General features: G+C 37.0%; 1 protein-coding gene across 1 annotated transcript; it reads right to left on the bottom strand.

The window, feature by feature from the left end:
* Window positions 1-1,794: 1,794 nt before the first annotated feature.
* Window positions 1,795-27,465, bottom strand: ZGRF1 (zinc finger GRF-type containing 1). Its single transcript, XM_074865153.1, has 29 exons — window positions 27,437-27,465; window positions 26,130-26,210; window positions 25,929-26,009; window positions 25,750-25,806; window positions 25,109-25,294; window positions 22,543-24,751; window positions 22,141-22,223; window positions 21,362-21,460; window positions 20,748-20,921; window positions 19,960-20,065; window positions 19,767-19,873; window positions 19,410-19,560; window positions 17,798-18,456; window positions 16,113-16,251; window positions 15,390-15,574; window positions 14,708-14,895; window positions 13,982-14,121; window positions 12,695-12,841; window positions 10,798-10,912; window positions 9,699-9,958; window positions 8,342-8,501; window positions 7,584-7,661; window positions 6,612-6,759; window positions 5,506-5,633; window positions 5,054-5,177; window positions 4,443-4,619; window positions 4,188-4,322; window positions 3,279-3,540; window positions 1,795-1,918 (listed from the first exon to the last, which is right to left on the bottom strand). The coding sequence occupies exons 2-29, from the start codon at window positions 26,148-26,150 to the stop codon at window positions 1,803-1,805; spliced, it is 6,435 nt and encodes a 2,144-aa protein (XP_074721254.1). The 5' UTR covers window positions 26,151-26,210; window positions 27,437-27,465; the 3' UTR covers window positions 1,795-1,802.
* Between the last annotated feature and the right edge of the window lie 10 nt (window positions 27,466-27,475).

A 27,475-nucleotide genomic window follows, 5' to 3' on the forward strand; every position in this document is an offset into this window, starting at 1 on the left:
TCAAAGCCCCGTCCAACCTGGCCTGGAACACTGCCAGGGAGGGGGCAGCCACAGCTTCTCTGGGAAACCTGTGCCAGTGTGTCACCACCCTCACAGGAAAGAATTGCTTCCTTTAATCTAAATCTACCCTCTTTTAGTTTAAAACTGTTACCCCTCATCCTATCCCTACACCCCCTGATAAGGAGCCCCTCCCCATCTTTCCTGTAGCCCCCTTTAAGTACTGGATGGCCGCTCCAAGGTCTCCCTGGAGCCTTCTCTTCTCCAGGCTGAACAACCCCAACTCTCTCAGCCTGTCCTCATAAGGGAGGTGCTCCAGCCCCTGATCATCTTTGTGGCCTCCTCTGGACCCGCTTGAGCAGGTCCATGTCCTTCTTATGTTGGAGGCCCCAGAGCTGGACACAGGACTGCAGGTGGGGTCTCACAGGAGCAGAGGGGGAGAATCCCCTCCCTCGACCTGCTGGTCACTTCTCTTAATGCTTGGCTGACTTTCTTTTTTTATGGTCAGTCTAATAAAGTACAAGAATAAAACAACAGGCTTTGTTTTTCAAAGGCAACCTCTGCAAAAGCACATGGGCAACAGCCTGAAAAAAACATCTTAAATTGACAGCTAAGAATGCAGATAGGGTTTCAGGCAGATACTAAACAATACACTTTGCCTTTGTTTCCAAACCCAGCAGTGAGGTGGTTTAGGGTTTTTACACATCTGTTAGTCATTGTGGAGAGTAGGTATGAAATTAAGCAGAAACTGATTTTTTTTTTTCCAACGTAGGTACCAAAGAATTCCTCAGAAACAACTATCATCTAAGATCAAAACTATCCTCTCCCTCAGCCAAGAACCATCAAAACAGTTAGAAGAAACGATAAAGAAACTCCACCAGAGGATATGTAACTTGTCCCTCAGCAGGACTGCTCCCAGCCCACTTCACAGCGAGACCAGAGGAGGTGTCGACATCCTTCCCAGGGACAACTGCATCACTGAATGAAACAAGCTCCTCGCTGGGCGATTTATTTCAAAGCTGCATAAAAAGAAGCTTACTTTAGTAACTTCATGCTGTTGGGATGCCTGCTCTATGGCAGGCTCTCCCGAGGGCCTCAGTCTTCTCCAGATATTTAAGAGCGTGGTAGCATCTAGAAATTCTACGATGTCCACCTTAGCCCTCTTCTCCCCATATTTTAATTGCTGAGCCTCCCCTATACACCTGTGAGACAGCCTACAGACAAACCGTTGCCATGGTAAAGATAATGAACTTGTTTTCTTGTCAGAGTTTCTGACACAACAGCACTCTGTTTCCCAATGGAAATCATTCAGCTTTTTCTAGCTTTGAAGCACAGGTGAGTGATCTTATCCTAAAACCTGTAAAAAACCCAGCTACAGGTCAATAGTTCTTTGTTTTGCTGACGTCCAAAAATTTAATAGACCTAGGGTACTTAATATTTCTTTGAAGAAATTATGTTTTATTTATCGTTGTAGTTGTTTTAGGCATGCTCCTTCCTAGATGTGACCGATTTATAAATATGCGACATGACAGAATTGTTCTAAGAGATGACGTTAGGTACATATCTAATCAGAAGAATACTGAAACACTAAATTAGGAACTTTATAAGCATAAAAGTATTTCAGTTATCAAGCGGATAAAGTCACTTCATTTATTTTTAGTCATACAAACACGGGGTCAAAAATGTAGTATTGCACTGAGATACAAGCAAAAACTTCCCACATTAAATAAAATATTAGATTTGCAGTCATTCTGATAGTTTTTATAGACATAGTTCATATTTTCTTCATAAAATAGGCACACATTTTACTTTTCCTTTTTCTTCTTCTGTTCCTTTTCCTTCCGTTTCTCCAAATAACACTTAAGAATGTCATTTAGTTGCTGCTCACAGTGGCTTACATGTCGTAATCCATTTTCCCATCCTAAAAGCAGCAATAAACAGGATAATTGCATTTCGCTTTACAGCATCCATCGTGTAATTAGTCTGTGTTGATGTGAACATCTATTTTCCCAAGCCTATCAAATGGCTATAAGATTTCTACTTTAAAAATTGTTGTTCTTCAGAGTTCAACCACTAACGAGATGCTTCCCTTGATGTCAACTAAGTAGGTAAATAAAATAATTACTCTTTTGGTACCTATTCTTGCAGTGACCTGTTGCTTTAGAGACTGAGCACTCCCTTTGTAGTATCTGCTAAAGGTGAGGCCCTTCGCCCGCCAAAAGGGGATGTGCTGCTCCAGAATGGAGCCTCAGGGATACTGGGGAGTCAGATTCAGCCAGAGTTTATTGAATGTACTTTAGAGATTTGGACCCCATTTAATCTCTCACTTCTCTACTTCAAAGAAAAATCACCACAGAAGAATTTACGGTGAAATGCAACTAATGCTTTTGAGATACGAACTGTCCCGTTTCAAAGGGGACTAGATCAAGTGCCGAGGAAGGGAGAAACTCTGACCTCTCTTTCCAAAGTGTACATACCACAGAGAGGAAAGAGATACACAAAACTAAGGCTGTTCAGGCATTTTAAACACCTTCCAGCAAAGTTGCAAGGGGTTGAGACAGGCACCATAAGTAGTTGGGTTTTTTTTTAAGCAGGATACTCAATGGCAATAAACGTCACAGCAAGTATGTGAAAACTGTAAAAAACTATTTCCCTCTGTGGTCCACTAAACAAACACATGACAGTGACCTGTAAACAAAGCAATCGGGAATTACTTGGTAGAATTAGCTGATCTCCAATAGCACTGGGTTTTTTTCTAGCAGCAAAAAATTTATCTTCCAAAACCAACGAGGCCCTAGCAGCAGAAAGACACTATGCGTTTTTCTTTCCATTATTTAGCTACTATCCATTCAGAAATACTGCTGTATAGAACAATTCGTTTGTAACTTGTTTCTGCCTGGGTCTACTACATAAAAGCAAACTGGGAAAGGACTAGAAATGCAGCAAAAGGTTTCAATTCCCCTCACTAGTGTGCTCTCTATGTAGCTATCTGATGGCATCACAAGAAGAAAAAGAAGTCCCATTACTGGATAACAAATACCCTTCAAGTATAAAAATAGTTTGCAGATAAAACTGCAAACATGCAACTTGCACGCTTGCAAATACTTGCATTTTCCTGTGATACACTGTATTTTATATGTAATAAATACACTGTTTTATATAGTATGCACACCATATATATTATGTTGTAGATATACATTATAATATATAAAGTGTATTATACACAGTTTAATTAAAGATGAGCTGCATGATTTCAAAAATACAGGAAAGCAAAACATTACCTTTGCAGTGATGGATTACTCTTCCCCACAGTCTGTTCCTACTTAAACAGGCCAGATTTCCAACAATTAACAAATGCCTCTTTGCTCTCGTTAGCGCAACGTTCATTCTCTTTTCCGAGTCTATGAACCCAATTTGTCTTGTTCTTACACACGACAAAACAATGATCTCCTTCTCAGCTCCTTGGAATGCATCTACAGTGGACACCTGGACAGCTTTAACTTCAAAAGCCTCCGAGTGTATGCCACTAAGCAAATTCTGAATCTGCAGACAAATGAGTACGGATGAGTTATGCTACTTCACAGTCCATCACTTGTCTTGAGCAAACACACTCAACAAGTCTGAGTCTACACAACATGCGAACTAAGAAGCTAGAGAGTGCAATGACAGTAAATCCTCAGCTCATCACAGGAACATACTACGCAATGAACCTGTGTTTGACAAAACACTGGTGCGTTCAGTGCAGCAGCCAGTGCTTTCGCTTAGTAATCACAGCAGCCCATGTCAGGCCTTGCGTGACTGGCTGAGGTACAACTCCAACCGTGCTAAGCAGGTGCCTCTGGGACCTGTTCTTGTCACACATACCAGTTTGTAACAAGCACCTAATTAATTTATCAAAGTTACGTACTGTTTAATTTGCCAATTTCATGAGTGTGCATGTGGAAGGAAAAGAAATGGAAAGATTTATTTTTTTAAAATCATATGTTTGAATTAAAATATTTTCAGTAGTTTCTGAGGAAAAAGCACATTTTTTTTTTTAATAAGAAAGAGAATTATGGTGAACTCTAGTTTACTTAGCCAGCATTTGTTTCTCACTTATAGTTGACTCTTCTTAGTTGAAATAGAGCCTATGTTTATTCTAAACAAATACATTTAAGGAAACTGTTTTATTGATGATACATTATACAAACCTTACACATCTGTGATTTATAAAGAGTAATCACACCAATTGCAGATGCTTCTATTCCACTCGCAACCAGACACTGGATGAGCTTGACTGTAAAATGAACTTCTGCCATGTTATAAAAGCTGTTGTCTCTTTCAATCTGGAAATAGGGAAGAAGACTTCCAGTCAAGCACTCGCAAACAGCAGAATGCAGAAAGAAATGGAATAGAGGAAGAACTACAATATTGACTTTTTATATAAGAAATGTTTCAAAACTTACTTGCTCTACCCCATTAACACTATAAAAACATAGTGTTGGAAGCCAATCCAATAAAGGACTTCTATCTTTCTTGGAAACACCATCTATGAGATTTCCTTCGTAGAACAGCTCGTTGGCTATGGCACTAATAGCAGGGTGACATCGGTACTGTGTCCGAAGAAGTATTGTTTTATGTCCCTAAAGAATTACGATATAGAAAGTGTGACTAGGAAAATAATTAATAAATATTTTGCAATGCTAGCTAGGTCAAATAAGTGAAAATAATTCCTGCAGTAAGCTGTTTTAACCTTCATACATTCACTTCAACAAAAGTTTGAACAAATACTGTAGCCCCTGATTCTTCTACCTGGATTGAAAACTGCACAAAAAGATCGAAGGCAGAATCTGTCATTGTTTTTCATATCCATTCTTGTTTTACATTTCTTATGCTTACAAATTTCCGTACACTCTGAAAATAGCACGTACAGATAAATGCACTAGAATGGAATGTGATTAAAAACCAGGCTGAAACACCGATCCTCTGACATCTAAACCAAAAGTCTTCTAGTGACTTCAGTGGACCTAAAATTTCACCCTCCATCTTTTCTGAAGATGTGGTTAGCAGTACATACCATTAAGCAAAGCCGGTCAAAGAGAGTCTGCTCCAATCCCGTTTCATGAACACTCTCAGATCCTTGAATAGTTGGCGGTAATTGCTTAGGGTCTCCAACAAGGACTAGCTTTTCACACTGAAACCTAAATAAGAACATTAAAAAGTAAGAAAAAATTCGAAAAAGGATGTCAAACTACTCCTAACAAAAGTGAGTGCTGTGTTCCTATATCACAGATGGCTTTCCATCAGGCTCCCTTCTCCATCACCCTCTTTCCACAGTTAAAATAACACAGTAACTCAAAGAAGGCACGTAAGAGCAGGCCTCGATTTAAAATTACTCTTCTTGCTTTCTAAGATGAGACCTCGGAGTTCATGTTCTTAAAAAGACGTGCAAATTTGGCAGTTATCTGAGGTTGTGTCACTGCTAACCGAAAGTTATTTCTCTGCTGAGACACAGAAGAAAGGCTGTACCTTGCAATAGGAAGGAGAGAAGCAGGTTCAGTCATCTGACTGCACTCATCCAGCATCACGACAGGAAACTTAAGAGTATTCAGACAAGAGAATGGGCAGGCAGCACAGGTCACTCCAACCACTTTTACCTTTGTTATTAGTGAGGGGAAAATGGGTAGACAAAAAGTTAAGATCTTTTAATAGTTAATCTCTGTGCAGTACATAACTGTAGCTTTGGCGGTAGAATACACCTAAATTAATTTTTAGCAGTTCTACTGCATGCTGTGTCATACTCACTGGGTCTCAAAAAATTGTATTCTAACTTCCAGTAAAAGGCACTGTGTATGCACAGAGATGGATCCAAGGTTACCATTTCTTACGCTTGGGGTGCTTATACGTTAGAATCGTTCACAGATTCATCTATTTTAAGACCAGATCTGGTCTGGTACAGAGAGAATTCAGGTTACACAATCCTCCAAAACCTTCTGAGCCCCAGCAGCAAGAGTGGCAGCAATGACCACTAGGAATAAGCACAAGAAACAAAGTGCTCAGATCTACTTGGTTACAATTGCTCTACCACAAGCTGGATTTTTCGAGCCTAAGACTGAGGAGAAAAAGCAAGTAACTGGAAAGAGCAGAAATTGAGAAGATTTCTCTACAGGAAGTAGTAATCTTAAAAAGTAAAAATTACCTTAAAAGGTAATAATTAGATGAAATGTTACTTAGAATAGATTTAGCTCAGTCCTATCTTTTACCTTTATGACTACATAAATTTTAGTTTCAAGGTGACAGTGCAGACTAGCTGTGCTCACAAATTTTTCTCTCCCCACTTTGTAAACTAAGATTGATAATATTAAATCAGATCGCAATAAAGTTCAGAAAGGGTTTCTGTCTCATAATAATCACTAAACAGGAACTGCAGGTTCAACTCAGAGAAGTCATACACAGGTCAGACACTAAGCTATACCTGTGGAATCAAACCTGTCCTAGTCCTAACAACATTCATTTTATTTTTCAAAACTAGGAGCCTGGCAGGTGTGAGAGGGGATTCCCAGTTTCCGTTTGCTGGGCCTTGTGGATAAGACACAGCGAATCCCTACTTTCCCATCCCATCACTTTGACTGTACCTGTTGCAGCATAGTTTTATTTGTCCCCAGTTTATGTTGCTCAATACTCTTCCTTACGTACATTTTTTCAACTGGAGTTAAATCTTCTTTCATTAGAGCAAGCAGCTCTTTTAACTGCTCATTCTCATTTCCTGAGCCAGCATGTAAGCTTCAAAGAGACAGAAAACAACAGTGCTTTCAGTGTTTGGTGAACACCCAATATAGAAAAACAATCATGCTGTATACATAACAGTACTTTACAACAATGTACCCACGAATCCTGAATCCAGCTGAGATAGACTACTCTAATACCTCTTTTAAAACAGACCTTTATCCCACCAGCTCAGACCCAACCAGAGACACACATGTAGTAAATGACTTCTCCAAGTACACAGCTGATTTCAGAGTGGAGTAGAACCAAGGAGATGTTTTTCATTCTCATACCATTTTATATCCTTGGTATGCTACTGACACCAAAGAAATTTAATCTTTATTCATCTTGAACTTTATTTTGTTCTCTCAAATTGTGTTGGAAGTACTATGCAGATTTCTTACTTTTAAGTAGTTAAAGGACAAACCCCAGAACACTATAGCAAAGATAACTTGGGTAAGTAGTACAGAATTCATGAGTTGTTACCATTAATTCTCTGAATATTAAATTTATAATTACTTCCCCCTAGTTCTTACCACTACAGCAGTACAAATCTATTTCAAGTCTGTCTGGTTTACTTTTCTCCTTGTGTAAACTCCCAAATCCGTTACCAGCATTATTTTGTTGCCCTCTACTACTTCCCATTTAAAAGCATTAGCTCTATTCAGCAACAAGTGACATTCCCAAATCAAGGTAAAATTTCTCTGCTGTGCAGGGGGGGAACCCTGAGATAGGTGTATCACAATCACATGTTGAATTACTTCAAAATAGTAATTTTACAGCATGCATACTAACATGAATCTTAGAATCGCTTCAGATCCCTCAGAGATTAAGATTCTTACCTGTAGGGAAGAATTGCTTTGGTGATTTTCCTAATACTTCCCACTCTGATAAAATCCTCAAATCCAAGATCAAGTAGACTTCAAAGAAAAAGAGATGACACATGTTACAAAAATGTAAAAAGAAATTCTGAAACATTTCAAAGTGGTTCTAAAAAGGCTAATGGACACATCAGAACACCGAAGAACACAAACTTCTGTGATTATCGGATAAAGTAACTCAGGCCACAATTTAATAAATGGAAGTAAACTACCTCATCATGATTTGTCTCAAAAACACTTAATGCCTTTATGATTCTCTTCTCATAAACAGTCTTCCATTTGTGCTTTCTCTTCCTTCCTTTATCCTTCCAAACCATGAGTTTTATTTTGTTAGCTTCATGCTGAAGCTTCCCAAGTCTGACTCTCTCTGCCTCTCCCTCTCTCCATCCTTCCTTCCCTTGCCCCTGCTGCTACTTCCTAGAGATTCCTGACCAATACTACTTTCTGTCCTGATGAATTTTAATAGTAAATTTGATGAAAGCAGAGCCCAATATTAGTCTCATGTAAATCTGCACAGCTAGCCTTACAGTCCTTTAGCACATGCATACTGTGCAAAGGAGCAAGGGTATCAAATTAAAGCCTCTGTGCTCTAAAACTTTCTAAAGAAAGAATACAATCTTTTTTAAGTGTTACACTGGAAATATCAGCAAAATTATCTTTACCATATACGTGCATTATTGTTTTTGGAACACTAGTCTGTACTAATCTCAGTAACCTACCCCAGCAGTATCCTGTCAACAGCAATGTTAGTGGAAGAAGCAATCAGAAGTTTCCACGGAGCTGGCCTTGGGCCCTCCGTAGCTTCACTGCTCTCAAAGAGCTGTACTAGGAACAAGATCACAACAGACAGCAGATAGCTCTTTCCTGCTCCAAAAACACCTGGTATTTTGGGAGAAAACACCAAAGTTACAAGTGAAAACTTTCTAGAGAGTACAGTTCTAATCAACTGTTATAACTTAAGTTTATCTTGTGAAATATTGTGCTTTGATTCCTGTAAAAACCTCACGTTTGCTTCAGCAGCTCCAGGTATCCAGGGGCCACCTGTTGCCTTACACTTTGCATTTACTGCCTGCAGTAAGTTTACAAAAACTACAGAAAGGAAGCTAAGGTATTTTTCCTAAATTTTCTGGTTGAATACATGCATTACTTGCTGAGGAGAGTCATCAGTACATTAAAATAATAGAAATGCAAGTACCTGCATGCACATCCCTCATACCATGTCCTCATATACAGAATAAGGAATTTGAGAGATGATTATTTTGGAATGACTAATAATTTTAACTAGACTAACTAATCTTAACAAAAACTCAGGCAATTTAAGTCTGTGGTATCTGTACTAAGAGCATCATTATTGTCAGCGTATTTACTTTAACAGGTTTATGGTAACTGCTTTTCAATCCTGATTTTAAAAAAAAAAAGAGAAATCTTTGAGCCAAGATGTTACTAGCCTTTTTGTACATGTTGAAAAGGGATAAAACAAAGATAGAGGGAAGTATAAAGCAGCAAGGAATAATGTGTAATAGAAAAAATTTTATATGATAATTTAGCAAAGCTGATACATGACAAAGTTTTTAATACAAACAGAAATAAGCTGAAGACACTAGATAACTCTGATTTTGTGTATACATCTTGCTAGGAAAGAAATCTATACTTAATGTAAAATCCTGCCAAAGGGAGAATGCAAAGTCAAGGATCAAAAGCTCTGTGCTGATAGAATGGATGTTACAATGTCAAGGTCATTATCAGAGGGGCCTCATCCAAGGAAAGAATTTTCAGGAAACACATGAAGTAGGTGAGGACAGCAGCATTACAATAGAGTTTAAAACTATATTCCATACATAGAGGCAGTTTATTCAAGCTCATCTTTTGCACTGTATTTAAAATAAGTCAACATTTACCTAGACATAAGAATCTCCCTTTCTGACTGGAATTGTAAATATATGATTAAAGGAAACAAGCCTACTGTTTCATCACTGAGAGAACTTTGGGATATTTCACTAACACTGGCATTACGTATTAATTACCATTTTTGCAAAGATACAATAGCAGCAAATTTCACAATTATTTGCTATATACCACGTATGATTGTGATAGGGAAGATCTGATGTTCTTTCACTGATTTGGTATTTTCACAGGAAGTCATCATCTGAGCGATCTGAATCAGTGATGTAGCTTGATCTGGGTTCAATGAGAACGTTTGGATCATCTTTTTAGCTAGTCCCATTGCCACTTCAGTGCTGACAGGTCCATACATCATTGTGTGTTTCAGGCTGATGGCAGGTGGAATAAATTTTCTCTTGTTGACTCTATTCGTAGCATTTTCAGAATCAAAATTCCTAAGAAAAATACAATGGTCAACAGTTGTGATAGAATACTGCATATGTATCATTTGTACCTCATGGTTCTTATATTCTTACTCACTTGACATTGAAATGCTGAGGCCTTATGATTAACAGCTGACATAATTAAAAGTTGCTGCACCCTGCCATAGACCTGAGCTGTATGTTCCTGCCCCTTACTACTTCCCCAGGTGAAAGCTGGATCATATGAAACAGGTTTTTGGGTTTTACCATTCTTGCTGTATGTTAACGCTTTCAATCTGACTTACTCCAAGGCTGCGAGACTGACAAACTTAAGAGTGGTAGAAGAACGTAGTCAGAGGTAGCAGGGATTCGTTTCATTACTTGTTTTATACAGTGAATCATAAGCAGTCTTGGAAATATCCCTATATTGCTCTGATTCTCCAAGAAAATAGTTGATTTTTATGTTTTGCCAAGTGATTCTAAAAATTGGGAAGGAAAAACAGTTCCACTGAACCCCTGTGAAACATAGACATTAACTTAATACAGATCAGTCAGTGACTGTACTATCAGTTTAATGGTCATAATAATGCTCGATATTAATCTCTAGGTTGTAAAACATGGGTTGCAGGTAAGTTTTAAGAAAAAAAAAAAACACCTTACAATCAAGTTAGAGTTAAGCAACCAATGTATTTTCATTTCCACATAAATGAAAATTGCATCGTCAACAGTTCATTCCTTGCACTGTTGTTCTGATTTTAGTTTTCCTCATCCACTTTTTAATAGGGCAAACTTAATGGTACTTTTGTTGGGATATTATTTCTGTACCTATTGACATACTGTATGCTCACAGTATCACTGAAACAGTAACTTACATTCTTAGTAGATATGGTATTAGTGGTAACGTAGATGGATTGAAGTGCTCCTCCATATTTCTTAAGGATGTAAGCTCACCACTAGCATTACAAACCAGCAAGGCATGAACAAACACTGAAAAGGCCACAGAAAAATAAAATTAGGAAAAAATGAAATTAGCTAAAATTTCAAATCAGCTAGATAAATGAATTACAAAATGCCAGAAGAGTAACTAGCCTTTAACAGAAACCAAGTTAACCCAATTACCATGTCTGACTGACTATTATAAGATGAGGAGAGACCTATTAGCCCTTCTTTTCAAGGTGCTTTATTTTGAAGTATTTGTGATTCCAACATCAGGAATCTTTGCTTAGATGAAAATCCATACTTATTTTAGAAATACTCGAGATATTTAGAAAGCTTTGGAATTTAGGAGGCGAATTTTGTAAGTAAACCATCTGTATCACAATAGTTAAGCAGAGGTTTTCTTAAAAAAGACAAGAGAGGAACATAACTCCTCCAGTGGGTCAGACTCTAGTTCCATCTAGCCTATTTCCAAAGTCTATAAAAGTAGATGCCTAGGGGAGAGTATAAGAACAGAACAAACATTCAATTATATTTTTCCAAATTCACTGCCAGTTTCCTAAGGTTCTGGGGCTCAGGGATTGCCTAAATAACAGGTTTCTAATACGTTTAGTAACCCACATGCCTCTATTTTGCTGCTGTTTATCACTGCCAACAGTGAAACATTAAAGCTGTATTTTCATACAACTTCAGGTTTTAGTTTTGTAACGGTTATAGAATTATGAAATAATCTGTATTTATGATCACAAAGAGAGTTAGAACCAAAGATTTCCTAAGAAAAAATAAAATGCCATGATTCAACAGCATTAAGACTGAAAAGCTACATATTAACTCTTCCAGACCCTGACTGCTCGAGAGATCCTGTCCTGCAAGTGCTATGAATAAAGCCTTTCATGATCAAGGACACAATTTTCCTATTGCATTAAAAGAAAGTAAGCAGAGGTATATTACTACTAGCTTCAGAATGACTACATAATGCATTATTTTATATTACATCTTTCTTTTACAAAAAACCCAAAATGACCCAAAACTTTAGCTCAATTCAACAGCAAAAAATAAGCAACTTTTGCAACGGTTGGCAGCTCATTCATCACTTTTCTGTGACATTTATAGCACACCTATGCTGTTCCTCTGTGCACTTAAGGCCCACTAACCTTACTGTTTCCAAAACACCAATAACAAAAATATTACAATACCTCAAACAAAAATGTTAAAACCAAAAAGAAGGATGGCTGCAACTTAGTTCAGAACAGCTTGCTAAAAGATGAAAAGGTCAGCACATCATTAAAAACTATCAGTGCTAGGTTCAGTAATATTTTCTTTTAAAAATACAATGATGAAAATAACTAAAACTAGACAGATGCATTCTTCTTGAATTCCAAAACACTAATTTTTTAGTCATTCTAGACAGTAGCAACAAAGATACAGAAAAGAACATCAGGACAGCCAAATCACAGATTTAACATGTGGCTTTTTATATAAATTTTCCATAGAAAGTTGTTTGGGGTTTCCATTTGTTTGTTTTTCAAGGATAGTAACAACATATTCCCGTTACCTACACTCTGACAGTCAATGTGCATTCTGTATTACATTATTTATTTTATCCTCATTTCTTCATCACCTATTTAGAATTTCTTACCAGCTACTTTGCAGGTTTAATCGCATTAAGTACTGTGTTCAAATTACATATTCAAAGATACAAGTGAAAAAAAATACTGTGTATAAAATTGTGTATTAGATTTGAGAAATTCTGATCTCATCCTTCATTGCTGTCCAGGTTCTTCCCCCAGTAGTTGTTTCCCACAATTTTTAATTATTTGGTGTAGAACTCACTATTTGATTGCCAGTTTGAGGGACAGTAGCCTTTCAGTGGTAGTAATTCTACTTCATTGTTGGAGGATGGTCCAAAGAAAGCACTACTTGCAATGAAAGTATCAAGGGGATCAAAGATCAGAGTCTTCGAAACAACCCAAATATCATCTGTCAAAAAAATACAGAGTTCTCATAAGCTTCTTCTACTGCTGTCTTTTAAAGAAAATAAAGTTGGACAAAATAGCTCAGCATTTACTATGCTGCAAATTAAACCACCGCTAACGTGTAAGTAGAGGGTATGATAAAGTCCTAAATAATTAGTTCACTTCTAGAAGAACAAATAAATACTCTGCAATTCTTCTAGTACTTACTGTCTGAAATTGATAGTAACTGTAAAATTCTCTCCTGGTGCACTTAGCAGCATTTGACTTCTGACCAAGCTGAAGTCTTATTGATTTTAAGAGTATTTGGAACAAATCACTGAAGTATACTACAAATCCAGGTAACCACACTTTTGCCAAAGAATAACAGGTACTGAAATAAACATATATTTTCCCTTCCCTTTCAAAGTCTGTCACACCTGAAGCGACTGAAACTTACTACACTACTCCTATACCAGGTCTTGCAGAGCACAGCAAGGGAGATTTCAAAGTTAGGAGCAATAATGGTGCATATATATTTGCCTATAACAAAAGTGATGGAAAATTATCATACACAAATAAAAGTTTTGCCCATGTAGAGCTTCAAGATTTGAAGTTACAAACCCCTGATTTGTAGAACATTTCAGTCTGTACATAAAGTGTGCACAAACACATTTGTTTCCGCCTAATTTTCTTTGTATGATTTTCAACAGCAAAGTGAACAAATTATGAAGATATGGGTATCAATTCAAAAATTATTGAAGTTAAATGAACTATTGAGACTACCTGAGTCGAATCACGGAATGGCCTCCAACTTTGTGACATTTTGCTAATTTGGAAGAGATATGCAACAACTACTGAAACAGCAATTTTTACATCAAATTTTTCTTAAATATCTATTTGAATACTGGGCTGTCCTGAAACTACACAATTCACAGATTTAATACACTCCAAACCCAAGGACATAGAATTTATATTTTCTAAGGCAGCTGAACATTTACAAGAAAAGACAAATTAATGAGATACTTGGTTGCCCTTCTAGAGTGAGAATTATCAGGATTGTCAGGAGTTTAAAAATAGGATTCAGTTTTTTTCTTCAGATTAGAAATTAAAGCTTTAAAAAGGCACATGACATGGACAATTCTTCTGATGCTTGAGATTTTCTTACCTTTGCTATAGAGTGAATAATGCTCCTTTCTGCTTAATTTGAGGTATAATTTGGTTTTGGAATCACCATCAAATCTGGCAGGTGTATTCATCAAGTTCTTGAACTTACTACACCGCTTTGTCTGAATTTCAAAAGCTTTCCTGTTAAATTGTCATTTTAAGAAAAAGTATGTAAACAATTGGCACATTTTGGATTCACCGCCAAAAATAAGAAAGCTCCACAGATTGGACCAAATTACACAGCACAGATCATGGTGGTTGTTCATCTTGCATTACCAAGTTTTAAATACATTTATCTTGACAACAAAATACTTCTCTCATATTTAGCCATAATCGTTTCCCCTACAGTTAGGCAGCACAGACTAGCCTTCGATACAACTTCTAACATTAAAACTAGAATCACTAACAGAATAAATCAAATTCTCTTATGAAAGATTAAACGAACAGTAATCCAAATGCAACAATCAAAGGATTTCATTAAGCAACTGATCAAATTGCTGTAAGCAATTTTGATTCTTTCTGAAAAGAGTGCCGACCTGAAATGACATTGCTGTGAATATTCTTCCTTCACTAATTTGGCTTTTACATTTCTACACAGAACTGTAGTCTCTTTAAACAGTTAGTGAAAGTGTCTGTTAAACACTACTGAAATCCAGAGCTGCTGGAATATTTATAAATCCTGCAATTCACATAGCACTTGTGAAAACTGCATAGTGTTTCAGAATACCTCACCAAAAGCTGGCATCCCTCATAGAGAGAAATCTTTTGACTTCTGAGGTATGTCCCAATACTTTTTATATCATGAAGCACTACACTAGGTCTCAATTTCATCTGTGCAGGGTTCACATCTTCTATCCACTTGAAAAATGAACACTGCTCAGCTTTTGGGGCATCACAGGTATAGAACAAACGACCCTAGGAAGAGGGGGATGGGTGGGGCAAAGAAAAAAAATGGAGAGGGAAAAAAAAAAGACAGACCATTAGCACATTAAAACAACCAAGCAAAAAAAGAAAAGTAAAGCAATGGACCAGTACTTGCTACTACAGAAATAAATCAGATAAACACCTGTGTTTTCACTGTGTTTGACTGAAAAACACAAGTGTGTTCCCAGAACTCTCAGCTTCTGAAGCCAGTGTGTGTAATCATACCTTAGAGAAATCCCACATAACCTAGAAAATTACAAATTCAGGTCTTTACCTATAAAAAGCTGTTTGTGTATGGAGAAAACTATTACATCAGCAATTCTGGAAGCTAGGGGATACTAAACTGATCTTAAGAGCCATCTCTATAACACATCACTTTAACCTGCAATTGTACATCACACAGAATTGCCCTGTTATTGTTCACACAATACAGACTATATACCAAACAAACACCCCAAACTAAACAAACAAAGAATAAACAGCACCTTGTTTTGACCTTCTTTCTTAACTGTAACAAGCTTAGCAGGATGCATGTGATTGCAGAGTGGAACGCAGCTTTCTTTGCTCTCACTTTGCCCATCTTTCAATGAAGTGTAAAACGATACATCCACTTTTGAAAGAGCATTGTGTAATCTTTGTGACAACTCAAATAGCATTATGTTTAATTGCTCTTGACATAGACAGGAGAATAAAAGAGTAATTAGCACAGCCTTAAAATGGTTACACAAGTACACAAGATTCAGACAAAATACTTTTTCATTTGAAACTTTCAATCCCAAATCTAAATCAAAATATTTAATCTGAGTCCTAAAAGACACCATGTGACCTGCAAAATTCACATATTGCACATGCAATTAATTTGTTCTAACTGCCTTACTTTCATTCAAATCACATTTAAGTATGTGACTCCAAACAGTCCAAACACTAAATAACCGTTGAAATAATAAAAAAGCTTAGGTAGGAATGTAAACACTGGTAAGCAGGCACAAGGTTACATAGTTGAACCAGAAATGCATTGCTCTTTTGGTTTGTCTTTGCAATTTTGGGTATAAACTGAATATATTTCAGTATATATATATCCAAAACCAAACACACATAGTTGTTCCAACAGATAATGTTGATGATCTCTCTCCCTCTCATCCTGCTTTGTGAAGCTTCAGAAATACACTGTTTAAAAATGACGGCATTTTACATAGCGTTAGACATACCTGTCAGAGCAGCTTTAAAAATCTGTTTGTAGTGAACATGAGACTGAAACACAGTTGGTATGGAAATCTTTCTTTTAGGAAGATTAGCATATTTTACTTTATCCACATTAGGAAAGGACAACTCAGAAATCATTATGTCCTAAAAAACAGAAAAATAAACCATCAAAACTTGCAAAACTCTGAATGAGACAAATTTTGATAAATGGCTGCTGTACAGATATGCCAAAACTTATGCATTTTTCTTCTGTTACTCCTTTTTTGCTTTTATATATTGTACTCTCATTAATAAGTACAACTAAATAGAAATATTTCAGGACCTCACATGCTGCAACCAGAAGTTTCAGCATGAAGAATATGAATGAAGAGTCAGTCTTCTAAAAGCAAAATACAAATCTCCTTCACCACAAACGTTTGCAGACTTTTGTTAACTGTAAGTACAGGAGCATGTATTCGATAGGACTGCCAACAGGAGTAAAATTAAGTACAGCTGGAACTACAGCATAGAGCTTGGACTGCCATTTAGGATGTACCAGGAAGTTAAAATTTGCCCCTTGACAAACAGCCTGCATTTGTAATAACACAGATAATACTTTTAAAAGCCTTACAGTAAATTATGTAATTCAGGATGTTTTCAGCCCTAGACATGGGGAAGGAACACACAAACCCCATTTTTAACAGAATTTCTGCACAGAAATAAATCCATTGGATGAAACTCTAGCAAAAGCAGTATAAGGCATGGGAAGGAAGAATGAGACTAGAGCGCTTTGGGGAAAGCATGCGTACCACAAGCTACCCCTGTGCCTGCCACCCCAGCTAGTCCTGAGGAGCTTCTTCCATCTACCTACACTGCAGTGAGCATCATAATGATAACTCTTTTCATAAGCTTTTAAAAATCCAATATATATTGATAATATATAAATACACACATTGTGTATACCAGTCTATAAGTGAAAAATACTAGTTATTTCCACACCTCTATTCCACATTAATATTTTACTGTACAAACAGTTTTAAAGAACTAGAAGACACAGCATACTAAGTTTGTTAGAGTTTTCCATTTTTCTTCTGATGCATTTTCATTAACTCTCAAACGCAGTAATTTGACAACTTTTAAAACTTGACTTGTGGTGGGTTTGAGGTTTTTTCCTATTTACTCCATTTGTTTAAGACAGTCTACTGGCCACAAACAGCTGTGCTAGTTTTTTAGGTGCTTATTCAATGCCATAAATTACTTTTCCACAATTGTAACTGAAGAAATATAAAAAAAATTAAAATCAGAGACTGAGACTATGCTTTGAAGCAAGATATGGGTGTTCATTAAAATGATGCCGATTTCACAATTGCGAAAAACATGCCTTGAAAACACGTTTTTACCAATTATAGATGAAAAAACAGCCCAACAGCTTTTATTTCATCTTCCTGCCATCAACATTCAGATTAAAAATCTAAAGATGGCACTGTGTGTGCCAAGGAATTACCTTTACAAAGGATTAGTCACAGCACTTAAAAAAATACATTAGCAGCTGCTATTCTGTAGCTGAGACTCTTGTGTTACTACCTATGTAGAAACATTTCATCCAATCATACTGATAATATCTTGCAGGAAATCAGATAAATGCAGTTACTTTGTTCAGAAAAATGTGTTTCTGTCACTTATAACTGTATTTGCTTGAACAGTTACACACCTGGCCGTCTCCTATTACAGTGTGGCAGCTCAGATGACTTAACACCTTTTGTGTTGCTTCAGCCAAAGGTGTCTGACTTAAGTGCAGAGAAAGTAACTTCCTCTCTGAAATCAAATCTCCGTTGCTGGTATTTGCACAGCAATTACCAAGCATGCTCTCTGCAGTCAGCAGAGATGCAAAGCCAGGAGCACTTTTATTCACAGCACTGCTCTCTCCTGTGTCACCCCACAGCATTCCAAGGACCTTCTCAGCACAGATGTCATCAGTCACCTCCCCATCATCGCTGTTTTGAGTTATCAAGTCACACTGAGCACTGTTTTGATATTTTAGCCACTTGCTTTGTCTATATTGTGAAGTCACATTAGGGAACACTGGTTGTACGGATTCCCTTTCTCTATCTTCCATATACTCTCCAAACACAGAGGTTTCATAATTTCTGTCCTCAGGGCTAGAAGCACTAATAGGAAATACTGCTGACTTGTTGCCTAAATGGACTGCTGAAGAGCCGAAAGATTGCTGGACCTCCTCGCTGTCAGTTGGATAAATTGTGTCAGAAATCTTCTCAGTGCCAGGAAGAGTGACAAATGGAGTTCGTGTTTTAATTGTGGGTTTGAATTTTGAGAGGTTGCATTCCTCTGGATAGCTGGATTTCTCCCATGCTGTAGGGCAAATACATCTTACAAGCAACTTGTAGCACTTACAGACAGCACATTAACTTCAGATGTAAAAAAAAAATAAGAAAGAGTTCAAAGCTTTTCCTTTTACATCCTGTCTTCTAATTGGCAAGTTCTTTGTATCATGTCTGTGCAGTACCACACTAAATTTCCACATGACATGAGTGATTTCAACTGCCATTCCTTTAATACTTAAATTCCTATATTCAGAACACATTTCTGTAGGCCTCTACTTGTATAAAAGAAAATGTTTGGTAAAAATTATTTAAACATCATTGTGTTTTGGAGGTCATTAATCTGCTATTCTTGGTAGGTCAGTGAGGGCTGTCAACTGGGAAACAGCCAGCTTAACATTTGCTCCTTTTTCCAAAAACATCACCCACAGAACTGTGTAAATTAATATTAACCACTTAGATAAGTAGGCTTCTAGTACCACAAGCACCCTTTTGACTAAATTCACTATCAATAACAAATGACAGCCATTGATAGGTGTCAAATGGAAGTGGGTCAGAGGACAGCTGAATAGGGAAGAAAACCGAAAGAAAATAAATGAAAACATTAATATAAATTAGAAACTTAGCTTACAGCCTTTTTTTGTCCCCAAACTAGAAGCTGATTTTTCTTTATAAAATTAAATCACTCTACCGAAGTCTCTTTCAGGAGAATATAATTGGTAGGGGGGGAGGCATAGAATTCAAAGACAATTCAGCTGATTTGGAAAACATTGTTTAAAATTGTGCTTAAAAAAGTAACACAACCCCCTATGAAAAATGAGTGACAAACAAATCAAACTCTGTAGTTACCCAGACATATCTCACTGTATTTCAGCACCCAGGGTAACTGTCTTTTATAGTGCAACTCACTGTGCTTCAAAAATCCTCAAAGATTCTCTAGCAAAAAAATATTATAAAGTGCAATTATAAACTATAATTTCTTACTGAAAAAAAATTCTGAAAGTTCTGGTTCACTTGGCAAGATCCTGTGTATCAGGGGCTCCTGGATGTCTCCAATAGTTTCCCCACTTCCTGAAGCTGGAGAAATTGTAGAGTCTGGATCAAGTGAGGAAGTCAGTTCTACTGATGAAATCACCTACAGGTGACGAGTTAACATGTAAAGTGAATGACTAGAAAAAACCCTTGATTATAGCTCTTTTGTCACTATTCTCTCTCTCCATCATTGTCAACAATTGAAACATCTCTCAGAGTTGAGATAAAACAGTTTCAAAAAAGAAATTGCTACCATGAACACACAGGGAATAAAGCCAAAGTGATCTAGAAGAGACAGTAAGTTCACACCTTGTCAGGTTCCCATGAAGTCCTCTGGATTTGTCTCAAATCAGAACAAGAAGGTGAGTCTGACATTGTCCATGGTGGAAATTCAGAATACACATTCAATACCAATGCTAGGAAAGACACACAAAGGACAGCAGTCATTCAGAATAATTGTTCTAAGGCCAATTGCTTCCATTCTACTTTTAGTTTCACTTACGGGACTGATCTGTTCTCGATTCTTTAACAATGTTCGACTTCTCTTGAAAATTCTCTTCTCTGATAAAGCTGATATCATCCTCATGATGACTTCTTGAACCTGGAGACTTTACCAAAAAAAAGTATAAGTAAAAACTTGTTAGAAATTAAAATGTTTAACCTCTAAATAAATACTGTCTTTGTGTGAATCTTATTTCTATATATAATTTTTCATATCTCTAGCACAGTCTGAAAGTAAAAAATGAAAAATCAATTTTCTTCCACTACTTTAAATACTGAAATATATACTGCATTAGAAAAAAATAAATATTTTAATTAACGTTGCATGTCATGTTTCTTTGCATCCAGGAGGAACAGAATCAGAATCCAATAAAGAAAGTTTCAACTCCTGCTTTGGAACTCTCTAACAGTCATAATACCAAATTTCACATCCAGTTGAGGTGAATGTTATACTACTACCACCAGGAAACAATCACTGAAAAAGCTCTCTAACACTTTTCTCTGGAAAAAAATATCTGTTTAATATCACACATTATGACCATGTACATTTTTCAAAGGAAAACAGATCAGAGGGAAGAAAAAATGTTACATCTTGCAAATACATAGTCCTATGACAAAGGTGAGTAAAAATAATTGTCCAACTGCAAAGTTTTAAACACAAAGCACTATGTTCAGTTCTTGGTGATTTTGATATGATTGTATTCTAAAAATGAACTCTTTTATCCTACATTTACAGAATGCTTTCTTGCACTAAGGTTAGTAAGAATAACTTTGAAAAAAACATTTTACCTGTCTGAAGTCAGAAAGGTCATAATGGCTTGAAAACAGGGGTGACAAGAATCTCTCAGCTGCAAACTCCATATTATCTGGATACTGCAGCCATCCTAGCTGCAAGTGAGGAGCTCTCAACATTATCTCACTAGCTGCTGATCCCTTTACTTGGTGCCCTTGAAACGCAACAGGCTACACGATATATTGGAATTACCATTAACTGAAAATAAGTACTGTTCTGGAACTAACTACAATCAATAAAGGTACTTTTCATACACACAACCAAAATAAACTGTTGGAAACTGCAGAAGAGAAAATCTATGCTTTTCTCTTTCTTTCTCTTGCACTCCTGCAGCTCAGCAGCCATAAAGTTTTTGCACAAATCTCTGTCAACAGAAAATCTATATTCTGATGTAGTACATTTAGTTTTGGTTTTGTATTGTAAAATTTGAGTTTAAAACTCTCAGTGGAAAACTTCACACAGACAGAAGTACTAAAAAGTGGTGAGAAGCCCATTATAAGACCGGTTAAATATTTATTAGGACTTCTTGTAATATATTGCAAATAGTAAACCATTGAATCGAAACGTAAGAAACACTATTCATTATACTTCAGTTCCACAGAAATTGTACCTTGGGTTGGCAATCAGATGTCCTAGAGTCCCTCTGGACTACTGCTATTGGTAGAGTACATGCCTCAGTTTTTTTTAATAAATTGTCCACACAGTTGGGCTGCAAATAAAAGCATCTAATTAGTCTAACAATTTAATAACCATTTAATATGAAAAGTTAAGCTAAGAAATCTCTTGTATTTATAAAGAAAAAGCATTTTAAATTACCGCCTTTTTATTTGGAAGCCAGAACAATCCACAATAGGATAAGAAACTCTGTTTGCTTTTCAAATGAGACACAAAAAAGAGAATAATTTAATCTGGTATCTTTCTTTCACTTTGGATGGATTGAAAGAAAAAGACCATTAACAGCATTAAAGAAAAAAATCAATGTGAAGCATCAGGCACAAACAGATTTGCCAGTATATTTCAATCCAAGTGCCAAAATTCCCAGGAAAGTCATGCATTCAAAAAGGTAGTGAAAGAGAAATAAAAATAGAGGGTAAAAGAAGATGGGGTAGGAAAGGAGAAGTACTAGACATACTAATGTGATACTCAACTTAATGCAAATTGTAATATTTAGTTAAGTTTCTTGTCATGCATTAGGCCTCCTGAACATTTATTGGCAATAGGGTGTGCAAGAGGACATCTTCTGTTTACTATCAGATTCTTGGTTGATGCCTCTAAGCAATTTCTAGCTCAGCCTCTGTGGTGTCATAAACCAGGAATTTTGTTCAAGAAGCCTGGTGGAAAATGACTTTATCTCGTACAGATAGATATACATAGTCAAAAATTGGTTACCATAAGGCCAGAAGAATCTAAGTATGAACAGGAAGATGCCTGTGTACTTTCTGAGTAAGATATTTCTGTAAACTGCTTTATCGCTACAAGAGATGGAAAAGCATAATAAGTTAGTTAACAGTATTCTTTCTGCATGAAAACATCTGAATATTTACTGGGCTTGCAAACCTTACCCATGCACAGAATTGCACAGTTAGGATCTAACTAAACTAAAACAAAGACACAGACTTGGAACCCATATTGTTGCTTTAAACATTAAAAATTGCATGAGGGAAGCTTCGTAACAGGTAACTCCAGAAGCATGATTTCTGAATACGAATTGTGCAGTGGGAGAGGTTAGGGTACAGAAGTCAAATAGGTACAGTGATACAGAATTCACTTTAAAATAGAAGCTGACCTAACCTTCATCTTTCGCAAGGGGTTCAAATATCTCTTTAGAAGTCACTGGTTCATATAATATGCTATTATTTTCCACCGTCTTTTGTAAGCTTTCTAATGCTGTGCTATGTTGAGTCAAAGCTCTCAGAAGAGCAATATTGTTTGCCAAATCAGGAAGATCTGATGAATTGTTAGCCATTGCCGTGCATTTCAGGAAATCCATTCCTATTCCTTCACCTTTGCAGGCTTCATGAAAGGCATTTATGGTCTCTACATTTTCCAATGCAGTTTCACCTATTGCTGTTTCCTCTGGAGACGAAGGGCCTTTTCCTAAAGGATAGATAGAACTTCTGGAAATGAGAGAATCTTCCTCATGTGAAATGCCAAATACCTTTTGATGGTCTTCTGCAATATATTGGAGTGAGTCATAGCTAGGATCCAATTTTTGTGACAAAGCCAGCAAAGGACTACCTGGTTTAACGTCATCACGCTTAGTACCCCAAAAGTGTTCTAAATCAACATCTGGGGATTTCCTGCATCCAAGCTGTATAACACCTTCTTTGGTCCTTTCATTCATTGCAGAAATTATTCTGCTGGTAGAAATACATGACATACTTTCAGTTTTCTCAAACATATTGGTTTTATGGCCACATTCATTAACATTTGTGTCACCAGGTAGAAGATCAGAGTGCCTGCTTTTTATCCGTGACGTGCCATTAATGGTATGCACTGCACAGCCATCAAGATCTTTCTTATTGTTTGTGGCTGGAATACTTAACTGGCTTTCATTAATCTCTTTTACACTGCACCCATCACCCAAAAGTTCCACTTCAATTCTGGTCTGGTTTGCAGAGTCTTCTGCAATTCTCCCTGTATCTCCGACATTGTGGTCACAAAGCTGAGGTGGTATAACCCCGGTGCAGTCATTTCCATTGTCCTCTCTGTCAAATGCTGAACATTTGACTTCTTTGGTTTTACTGTGTGTCACTACTTCACAGCAAGAATGAAGCCTTAACGCAGCATTTTGTGCTACATCTTCCCCCTTTAAGCAGTCTGGACAAAGCACTTGTGAAAGCGTGTCTCCTTCAGTGAGCTTATTCACATCTCTTTCACACAGGTCTTCATTGCCTGTATCATTAAAATCAAAAGCCTCCATTAGATTAAAGTTAACTTTCATCACCTGTTCATCTGTACCATAGTCTTTGCCATGCATACTTAATTTTTCCTTTACAATTCCATTTTTAGTCAATGTTGCATCCACAGAGAGCTCCAGGTCACGAGGCACTCTTTCTGAGTTTTGTCTTGGCTCACTTTGCAACTTCACAGATGAATTCTCCTTAAGACCATTACTCATTGAATGCTCCCTGTATCTGGAGAGATTGTTTTCAAAGGTGATTGGACGTGCTGAACATGAAATGTCACCTGAGGATGGGACAAACTGACTATCACTCATTCTACTTATGGTGGATTCAGGTAGGAAGCAACTATTTGTATTGCAGGGATCTTGTAAGTCTTGACTTAAATTACTTGCCTTTTTGTCATGTCTATGTCCTGTGTCTTCTTTATCACAAGGTTGTTCAGCTGAATTTAGAAGCATTCCAGCATTCCATTCCTTTGTATCATTTACAGTTCCCTTCATAAAAGGCAGGTGCTGAGTATTTTGTACGAGTCTTCTGGCAGGATTGCCTGAAAAAGCAGGTAGGATTGTGCTTTTTTGATTATACAAACTGTCTGGGTTTTCTGATGCCTGAAACCTGGAAGGACATTCTGTGACTTCAGATGTTGTTTGCTCTCTGCACCCTTGTGTTGGTTTAGAGTTCAGAAGAGCTATTATCTGTGCTGTGCTCCTGATGTTGTGTGACACTGCCCCGTGACCAGCTGCCTGATTACTAGATTTGGCATGCCAAGTATTTATAGAAGATTCTGGCTTCACAGTGGACTGATCACAGTTTTGCTTCTCTGTCTCCTCACATCTGTCAAGAAACGGAGCTGAAAGCAGTGAGGAGAGAGACATGTGCTCTCTATCATCATCTGTACATGAATCTTCGTGCAAGTCTGCAGATAGATTTGTTTCTGTATCCTTCTTACAAACCATAGAAAATAATGGAGAGGTAATATAGAACTTGGATGGAAAAGTACCCTGACACTGCTTAGATAAAGGCAATATTGTTGTTTTTTCTCCATCTTCCATGGTTGATATTTTCTTTTCAACTTGGCGTGGCCCTTGGAAACCCTGGGAGAGAAATTTTAAATTCATTCTATTCAGAAATCAACATCACATTTTGTAATCAAATATTGAAAATAGGGCACACTCCATAAAATTTATTCTGATCAAGTAGCACGTAATTCCACAGGAGTATAGAACTAATCTCAAACCCTTGTGATTTTCACTGTAGCCTTAGCAATAGCAATCCTGCTAAATCAGATTTGTAAACTCTGGAAAAAATAGCTACGGGTAACACGTTCTGGCTTACAGTTCCAAACAACCAGGAAGACATTATCTATATATTTACCATTCATTAAAAGATGTGCCCTTTGTGTTTGAAAGTGCATGTTAACACTACACATAACTTTTGAAATTAAGACATACTGTAAACTTCCTTTTCAAACCGACAGACAGATGTCTTGGAGGCAGAACACCAGGTTTTACACCATTTTTATCCACTGATGGAGTTTCTGCTTTCCTTGGCTGATCTTCAAAAGATTTTTCATTCACTTTTACTGCTTCAACTGTTATCAAATATCGTTCACTTTCTAAATTATCTCCAGCATTCACCTAGAAAAGAGAAAGCAGCAGTGTGTATATAATAGTGCTATATAAGAAACAGTAACAGACTTTTAAATAAACATAGTCTTCTAAACACTTGTATGTAAAGATTTCAGAAATTTACACCCAGTTTATCACAGCTGCCATATAAATATTTAGATTAAAAAATACATATACTAGAAGGCATTAGCACTTAGCTTCCAGTTATGTTTATTTAATATATCACTGTGATACATTGCTTTTACCCAAAAGGAATAAAATTCCATAAAACCTTTACATTGGTTCCAAAAAAACCAATAAGACTTATCAATAAATAGAAGCTGGTTTTGCTTTCAATTATTTGCAATGCAGCAGATTTTCATATCCTCAGTAAGAAAAAGTACTACCTTAGTTACCAAACACAAGTTTGAAATGCTTCCCAAAATCAAGCATAAAAATTAAGAAAAACTCCAAACAAAATATACCTCAGATTTTATAAAAATACTCTCCAAACATTGTCCTTTATCATCAAACAAGATAGCCTGCAATGAAAAAACAGAATTTTAAATAACTAATTTTATTTCACAGATCAGCTGATTGCCACTGACAATCCATCAGTAGCAGAGGATATTAAATCCAACGGTATTAAATTTGAGTTGTTCACCTTATTTCCACCAGTTCTAATCCTCAGAATTCCATCTTGCCACGTTTTAGATTTTTTCATTTTTTGGTGAGTGTATAATACCTGTTATAAACACACAAAATGTTGAAATAATAAGTAAGAAAATGCTTAAATAAATACTGCACCTACAGTGTATTTTAATTTATTTCTACTTCATTGTACACAGTGTTAAAAATCACTTACAGTAAATTCCTGAGAAGCCATTGGTTTGGCAAAATAGTCGTCCAACAGTTTATTTCACAAATATTCACATCTTCATACAGCCTGAGAGACAAGAATCCACCAGAGTTGTGAAGGAAATGTATTGGCAAAAAAAATAGATGCCAGTTCACTTTTTTTTTTTCTCCTCCCTCAAAAGAAGAGAGCTAGATACAAGACAACGTCAAAACAGTGGGGTATAGCTGCTGATGTGCTATATTTACATATATTAAAAATAATCTAATAGAAATACTGGTAAAAAGTGGCTTTTTTTTTTACAGATGCCAATGTATTTTCTAACTTTCAGTGGAATTAATTCATTTAAACTAATACCTGGCAACTCTGAAAACTCCAGTGATCATAGCACTATTCAGAATTAATAAATTATCCTAAACAGGTTTACTCACAGAAAAAAAAATACCATAGAAGCTATTAACAGAATTATTTTGCTGCAAATTTATTGATTCTAGACTTGGTCATGCATGCTTAATTCATGTTAATGATAACTGACTCTCAAAACCAGTTACCCATGAAGTCAAGCTCCTTTACATATTTCAAGGTAGATCACAATAACTTTTAAAATAGCCTTTGATGATGAAACCAGGTACAAATCATTATAAAAGCAACTCATCTCTAGAAGCTGTGACTTACTGCCTTATAGTATTAGATCAACACTGCGATTTGCATCCGTGTCTGGAGCGCTGCACCTGTGACCTTAATTCAATCCGTTAACAGCACTGCAATGAAAACGATCGCAAGAGACAAGTTAAGATGGGCAGCTCCTCTCATGCTTTAGGCTAACGATGAACAGTTTAAATTAAGAAGGGAGAAAGATTCACGCTGCTTCTGACGGCTGTCACCTTTTTGGCAGTCCCCAGGTATTTAGTAAGGTGCAAAACCTTGGAAATGGACACCCTGAAAGGACACAGAATGACTCCTATAGCTATTAAAAGCCACTGGATGAATACGAACACTTACTATACCTCAATACGGTGCACCCTGGGAACAGGGATGAAGAAGAACGCTGCCAGCACACACTCATACAAATACGCTAAATGCCCTTTCTCCACACAGCCCAGCAAGTCCTTTTTATCCCATCAACCACAAAAATTCCCTTCAGCACAGCGGCGTTTGATCCAAGCCCCCCCCGGGGGCTTCGCCGAGTTCCAGCGGGCGTGCCCCGGCGCGGAAACTCACCCCCCAGGGGCCCCCGCCACCACTCCCCCCCACAACTCCCACAGGGGCTGTCGACTCCGGCTGAGGGGCCGAGCAGACACCCCGGCCCTACCCACCTGTCCCGGGCGGGCACGCAGGATCATGGCGACCGCAGC

Source organism: Strix uralensis, chromosome 4, assembly GCF_047716275.1.
Source record: "Strix uralensis isolate ZFMK-TIS-50842 chromosome 4, bStrUra1, whole genome shotgun sequence".
Taxonomy (NCBI): domain Eukaryota; kingdom Metazoa; phylum Chordata; class Aves; order Strigiformes; family Strigidae; genus Strix; species Strix uralensis.

Coding starts and splice junctions, on each gene's coding strand:
- ZGRF1 (XM_074865153.1), bottom strand. CDS start 26,150: ATGGCTTCTCAGGAATTTACT. Junction 25,295..25,749: donor GTATTTTTATAAAATCTGAG/GTATATTTTGTT, acceptor TCTCTTTTCTAG/GTGAATGCTGGAGATAATTT. Junction 4,323..4,442: donor GTGTTAATGGGGTAGAGCAA/GTAAGTTTTGAA, acceptor CCCTATTTCCAG/ATTGAAAGAGACAACAGCTT.